Consider the following 7,486-nt stretch of genomic DNA (forward strand, 5'->3'; position numbering starts at 1 on the left):
TTATGTTAGACTTAAATCATTTGTACACGATATTGAGGCAGAAGGTAGTTGTTACTTTGTTTTACTATAAAAATTATAATTAAAAAACAGAAAAAATTTTGGTAGTACTTACTAAAGTCACACATAGATATACCCTATGACCCAGCAATTCTGTTCCTTAGAACATACCCACCAATCATGCTGTTTATCCACCATATGGGTTAACTTTGGGGTCACCTATTGGGAGGAGAATTTAGGGAGGCTTCTGGGGGGCAGTAAATTTCTATCTCTTGATCTTGTGATTACACGAATATATATGTATGTGTTCAACTTGTCCATTTCAAGTGTACATTTGTAAGTTATACTTTCAAAAGGCTCACATCGCTCTGTGATACCAAATTCATACTTCGGCACCTTTTAATTTTGTCATTTCATTTTACACTTCAAAACAGACAGACAGTACATAAAGGACAGAGAGGCAGTAGAGAAGCTTCAGGAACCACTGCTTGATGTGTTGCAAAAGTTGTGCAAGATTCACCAGCCTGAAAATCCTCAGCATTTTGCCTGTCTCCTGGGCCGCCTGACTGAGTTGCGGACGTTCAATCACCACCATGCCGAGATGCTGATGTCATGGAGAGTGAATGACCACAAGTTTACCCCGCTTCTCTGTGAAGTCTGGGACGTACAGTGACCAGCATCACCGCGGCAGGGTCTGGCTCTCTATTTTCCTCATAATATGAGTCTGATGTGTAACTTTCCTTTATTTCATTTGTACCTGGTTCCACACAAGAATGTTGATGAATATTTATGGAGTAATTATATAACTTCCACAATTGTAAATATGGCGCTAGACAGAATTACTTTCTCTACATCACAGTTTTAGACGGCTTCAGGGAATCTTTTATTCTAATTGGCATGCCCTGTTTGCCTAATTAAATGGATCATTACTTCAATTCTTTCTGTTGAAACAGGGAAAAATCTCATTTTGCTCTTCGTCTTACCTTATTGCATATATTTTGTTAAGGAGTTATGTGCAATTTTGGCAATAAACTGAACGCAATCACCACAGGCTTTTTGGGGGGAAAAGAATTAGAAAATTACACAAACTCTTATTTCTTTAAATGATGAATGACATCCTATTGAGCCTGAGGGGGTAATTTATAAAAAGATAAACTCCTATTACTTTTTTCATCCCTGGAGAAACCTTGGTAAATATTCATTCATTTGTAGTAGCCCTATGATCATTTCATTTTCTTTGAAGTTCAAAGAGAATAGCATGCAGAAAAGTTAATGATTCTCACATAAGATATTCCCCCAAGCATATTTAGTCATCTTTTAGGGGGAATCCTTCCCATAGTTAGGGTCCTGAGGCAGCATTTACATAGTATGGGGATAACTCCAGGGATGGGACATTCCTTTTCTCCCTTAAAAGCACTCACTATTGGCTTCAGTGCATATAATTAACCTTTTTTGTTTTGTTTTGTTTTGCTTTTGGAAAACACTCCTTCAGCCTAGTGCACAGCTGTTGTATACTTCCCCCAAAGCAGGAATTGGTTCATTTCCTTCCTTTATTGTTATACTGTTGCATTCTTCTCCCCATTATCCTTTGGTGAATACAATAAAACACCTTCTATAAATAATGGGCTTATATCTCCCTTTCTCCTGAAGTCAAAATGGAGCTTGCTTAGCAAGCAAAGTTCGTTTTTTTTTTTTTTTTTTTGGTATTAAAATACTGGGGCAACATTGAAGTCCTAAAATAGCGAGTGGAAAAAGGGGTGAGTTGGGGCTAGCAACAGTTGGATTACATTTGCTACAACAAAAAAAGACTCATGTCTCCACTAAGTGTAAGATTCTTTTGCTAAACTCTATGGAGATATAAAGATGATTAAGACACAGCAGTTGCCTGGAGGGGCTTACCAAGAAGTCCAGAGGAATGTTGTAAGGGCTCAGCTGGGAAAGTCTCACGGAGGAGGTGGCACGTCCCTGGGCTTGGAAGGATGGCCAGGACTTCCATGGGTCAAGGTCAGAAAGAAGGAAATTCAAGGCGAAAGGAACAGCAGAAGCAAAAGGTAGATGTACAGATGTTAAAAGGACACGAGTAATGTAAGTGGTGAGCCTCAGTCTCACCACTGAAAAATGAAGAAGATAACAGCACTTGTCATCTAAAGAGATTTAGCTGATAAATGAGGAGTAAGTGAGAAGCTGCAGGCCTGCCAGGGGACAGGGATGGTGAGGAAAGGACATTTAAGACAGAGAAATAAATTTCTGAATGCCTGAAGGAGTAGATCTGGTTTGGAAAACTGAGTGCGATTTGGTGTCTCCCGATCACAAGGCATCTATGGGAAAGTGGTGGGAAATGAGCCGGAACTGGTGGGACACTGTAGACAGAACCAGGAGTTAATCCTGCAGGTTTGGATTTATTCAAGTGGTTAAGACTGTGTAATAGCACATGATAACGCTTCTCCTGTGGAAAACTAATTACAATACAAGAAGAAATACATTTTGGGACTTCGTTCCCAGTTCCTGACACAAAGCTTCTAAAACCCTTAGAATTTCCTGAGTGACAGGGGCATCTTTCGTTAGTCATAACAAGCCCCTTTCAACCACACATGGATTTCTGCTAATAAGGTGAATCTGTGGACCTCTGGATGCTTCTGGATGAGGGGTGGTTGCCAGAGGAAACAACTGTGTGGTCAGAGGGTTGGAACTTTCAGTACTCCCATCCTAGACCTCTGGGGAAGGAGGGTGATTCCAGAGACTGAAGTCAATCACCAATGATTGATGACTCAATCAATCATGCCTATGTAATAGAACTTTCATAAAACTCCTAAATGATGGGATTTGAAGAGCTTCTGGGTTGGTGAACACACTGAGGTGCTGGGAGGGTGGCGTGATGGAGAGAACATGAAAACTCCATGCCCTCTTCCTACCCCTCAGCTCCCCATCCCATACCTTACCTGTGCCCCTTACATTTGGCTGTCGCTGAGTTCTATTCTTTATAATAGACCTGCAATAGTAAGTAAACTGTTTTCCTGTGTTCTGTGAGCCATACTAGTAAATTATTAAACCTGGAAAGGGGGTTGTGGGAACCCCTGGATTATAGCCAATTGGTCAGAATTACAGATGACAACCTGGGACTTGGGGGCAAGGCAGTCTTGTGGGTCTGAGCCTTCAATCTGTGGGGTCTGTGCTAACTCCAAGTAGTTAGTGTCAGAACTGAATTGAATTGTAAGACAACCAGTTGATGTCAGACCTTGGTATTCGTGTAGGGGAAAAAAAAAAAACTCAAACATTTATTTGGTGCCAGAACTATAAACAGAAAAATTTCACTGATGGATTTTGTTTTTCAGAAAGAATTTTTGTGAGACTTTAAGAAAAAGCGAAAGAGCAAGATAAGGAGAAACAGAACAGTAGGAATTTGTAATCAGATACCATGCCCATGAAGAAATATGGCAGAATCTGGTTTTAAGGTCAGAAAATATATATCATCGATACAGAGTATCACAGAATCAGATCTGCTACTCATTAGCTTTGTGACCTTGTGAAAAATTTTAAGTTCTTTTAGGCTCAGTTTCCTATGTGTAAAATGTGAACAATATGATATTCCTACCTCACAGGGTTAGCAGGAAGATTAAACATGATAACCTTTCAAAAGCAATTTACTTGGCAATGCATGTTTAGACACCCTGTAAATGGTGGTTACTACTACTACTATTATTATTATTAATAAAATTGACTGCCATAAGCTGATATTACTGGTGTTGCATTTCTAATTATCTCTTGAGCTTTGATATAATGAAATGATAGTACTGAACAAAAGAGGAAAAGAGTCCACAATATAGTAAAGGAGACAGACAAGAAATAAGTACATAGAAATGAAATAAGTACAAATTGTGATCAGCACTATGAAAGAAGGGCAGCATACTCTCTGTGATGTGCGTTTTTATGAATCATTAGAATGATATCTTTCTAAAAATGCAAATTTGGTTATGTGCCACTGTGGTTTACCATTGGCTTCAGCAAAAACTCTTAACTCACTGGCAGAGCAATTTAGTTATTAAGACTCTTCACCATCTGGTCCTACTCCAGCCTTGCACCTTGCTCCTGCCTAAATTCTAGGTCCAGATAAAATACCTTTCCCAGAATGTTATATTCTATTAAACTGAGTGAGAAAAAAGATAGGATAGAGAAAAAGACAATGGCGTTTTCTCATTCTCTCCCTTTCCTTTCTCCTTCTATCCCAATGGGGTTGATTTTGTCACCCAGGAGACACTTGGCAATGTCTGGAGACAGTTTGCATTGTCATAACTGGGGGTGGGGGTAGGGATGCTACTGGCATTTAGTGAGTAGGGGCTGGGGGTGCTGCTAAACATCCTATAATGAACAGAATGGCCTCCCACAATAATCATCTAGCCCAAAATATCAGTAGAACTGAGGTTGCTGCTTTCTCTCCTCCCAAGAAGATATAACCTCTACGCTGCACTTTATTCTGACTTGATCTAGCTTCATCATCATTTTCATATGGTGATGGCTTTTTAGTCCATATCAACATTATAAACAATCATTATATTTATGAATTCAACTGCTAGATATGAGCAACTGATTTCATTCTACAGCAGAATTTTTACTTTTACTTTTTCCTAGTTTTTCTTTTTTCTTTTATTCTTTTTTACAAGATAACTACAATTTATTCTTTTTTTTCCTTATTGTGGAAAATAATACCTTCAGTAAATTGTCAAATATCACATATCACATTTGGGCGTTAGTTACTATAGTGAGTAGCTATAATTTTTTGGACACCCAGAATTCATTGCCTTTCCTTAGGTAAGAGTACTCTGATTTCCTCAGGGGAACCACACCCTCTTTCCTTCTAGTCCTTGTGTTTTGGATGGAGTGGATTCCATCCCCAGCTTCGGGGTTGGAAATCTGACTTAGGCATAACCAATGAGAGCATCACACATCTTAGGTCACAGTGAATGGTTTAGGATTGGGCATGTGACTCATTCATAAAAAATGAAATATTTGGCTTGGAGTATTTTTAGGAGGTAGGCAGTGCTGGTCATTTGTTTGTGTGTATTGTATTATCGTTCCAAATTCTTCACTCTTTCCCTGTAATAGACATATATGTCCAGGGTCCCTTTGCCTGGCAAATTTGTAGTGCCTCTCATAAGAGCAGGCAGAATAGTTGTTCAAGCCCATCAATGCTGGGCTCATCTATATAACTTGCTTTGGGCCATGAAATATGGGTGGAAGTGACAGTATGCCAGTTCTGAACTGAAGCCTTAAAGGACATCACATGTTTCTGCCCGCTGCTCTTGAACTTTGCCATTTGCCATGAGAAGAGAATACCCTAGATAACGACAAGTCCCAGAATGAGAGGCAGAAGGAACATATCTAAATCCAACACACAGCTTTAAGCAATGCCCTTCTGCTACCATAAGCTAACTTACAGATCTATAAGCAAGAAAAATGTTTATTATTGTGAGCCACTGAGTAGGAGTTGTCTATTTTATAGCATTATCACGGCAAAAACCTAAATAATATTTCCTATTTGTGTTCAGATTATTCCTCCCCTTGCCTCTGCTCATATTGGGAGGGAGGGCGAATCCTGCATTTTATAGATCCCCAGTCAGCTGGCTCTGGCTAGTTTCAGTCAATGGAAGGCACTGATGGAAGATTAAAGGACAGAAAGGAAACAGGCAGAGAATGTCTCTCTCACTCTCTCTGCCTCTCATGGCATCTCTGGTAGTGACTGCATCTCCTACTGAGCAAATCCTACCCTCGTGCTAATGGCCCTGCCTTCTGGGCTCCCCTTTTGAACTTCCAAGCCCTACAAAGAAAGCTTCCTACTGTTGTTCATCTTTAAGTTGTCTCATCTGCTCCTCTTTATTGTCTCAGTTCTTCTATCTCTTACGAAACCAAGTTCCTGCATTAAATTTCCTCTTTTTGAAGCACCTACAGTGGTTTATGTTTTCTGACTTGAGCCCGACTATACAGTTACTCGCTTTTTATGGTTAGACTTAAACTTAAGAGAATGTACAATTTGAACTGCTGGAAACTATTTGTAACCAGAGGGAATCTGAGTATGAAGCCAATATAAAAAGCAGAGCCATTTGAAACTGGATTCTGGTTACGTTATTTGAAATCTTAGATTGGGCTTCACCTAAAGCTGAAGTTCTATCCCGAGACTTCAATTACATGAGCCAATCTATCCTTTTTTTTTCATAAGTTAATTTGAGAATTTTTTTTTCTATCACATATAACTAAAAAGTCTTATCTCTTATAGAGATATCCTCACCTAGTCTAATATGATCTCTTCTCGATCCTTACCTTAATTATATCTGCAAAGACCTGATTTCTAAATAAGCTCACATTCTGAGGTTCCAGGTGGACATAAATTTTGGAGAGGAAACTATTCAACCCACTATATAGATGATTATTTTAGCATTAATAAAAACTGTTACTGTAAAATTTTATATCATTGAATTACTTATACATTATATTTGTAATGTAAATTGCTAACATTCCTTTAAGATAGAGCCTTGTATTGTTTTTAATGTGGTTGGCTCTCAATGGATTACTGAATGAGTAGTTTAATTGTGAATGAATTAAGATCTCTGTTGCCCCCAAATTTCATCCAATACATCACCCAAGGCACAATCCATAGATTGACACTCAATAACATAAAAGCATTAAAAACAATAACAGCAGCAACCGCAAAATGCAGAACAAAACAACTAATAAGCCGATCTAAAGCAAAAATAAAAAAATCTCCAGCTGTGGTATATTTAAGGCAATGGAGCATTCCTACAGGTCTGTGAATGATGTTTAGTCAAATGAATAATGATTCCTAACATAATAACTTAAAATTTAGATTTCCAAGCACAATACTTTCTTAAAGTGAAAGTCACAATTCTGGGAAAGTCAGACTTAACAGACTTTGTCATCTGATGGAAGCAAACTGATGAAGCACATTATGTATGTTACAACCATGTGAATTTCAAGTAAAGGGATGATCTCTAAAATATGGCTATTATCCTAACCACCAATTAGAAAATCTACACGTGAAAGTAGATTGCTGCTCCTTAGGGAGAACCCTCAATTACTAATTGCAGTGTTAAAACAAAGGTAGGTAAGATGGTGAGTGTACTTAGGGACTGGGGTTCTAACTGGGAATTAATGTAAATGTGAGGTTGGAAAAACATCAAAGATAACTTTTTTCTTCTTTATACAGAAGAGAGAAGCAACAAGAATTAAAGAATCTAAAATGGAACTCCTCATCCAATCTCCACATTTAACCAGCGGAGAATATGGGCTTATAGAGGAGGAGCGATTTGCGCAGACCGGCTCTGGATTCAGTTTCCAACGTAGTGTCCTATATCTTGATAAGGAAGAGAAGTTACCAAGACAAACCAAATAGACAAGAAATATAAAAAGAAGGCGACCAAAAAATACTCTGCTGCTGAAGTTTCAGTCAATGATTTAGAAATATTATGTGGTGGTGGTG

The 7,486-nt window shown here is 38.6% G+C and overlaps 1 protein-coding gene across 5 annotated transcripts in view; it reads left to right on the plus strand.

Moving 5' to 3' along the window:
* Window positions 1–1,049, plus strand: part of NR1H4 (nuclear receptor subfamily 1 group H member 4) — a 65,603-nt gene extending 64,554 nt beyond the window's left edge. For all 5 annotated transcript variants that reach the window (XM_011386658.1, XM_011386664.1, XM_011386671.1 and 2 more), the window contains one exon: window positions 432–1,049. In XM_011386658.1, the coding sequence (XP_011384960.1) occupies window positions 432–670 (239 nt within the window). In that variant the 3' untranslated portion in view covers window positions 671–1,049. The remainder of the gene's footprint in view (window positions 1–431) is intronic.
* The last annotated feature ends 6,437 nt before the right edge of the window (window positions 1,050–7,486 follow it).

This window comes from Pteropus vampyrus, unplaced genomic scaffold, assembly GCF_000151845.1.
Source record: "Pteropus vampyrus isolate Shadow unplaced genomic scaffold, Pvam_2.0 Scaffold16, whole genome shotgun sequence".
Lineage (NCBI taxonomy): Eukaryota > Metazoa > Chordata > Mammalia > Chiroptera > Pteropodidae > Pteropus > Pteropus vampyrus.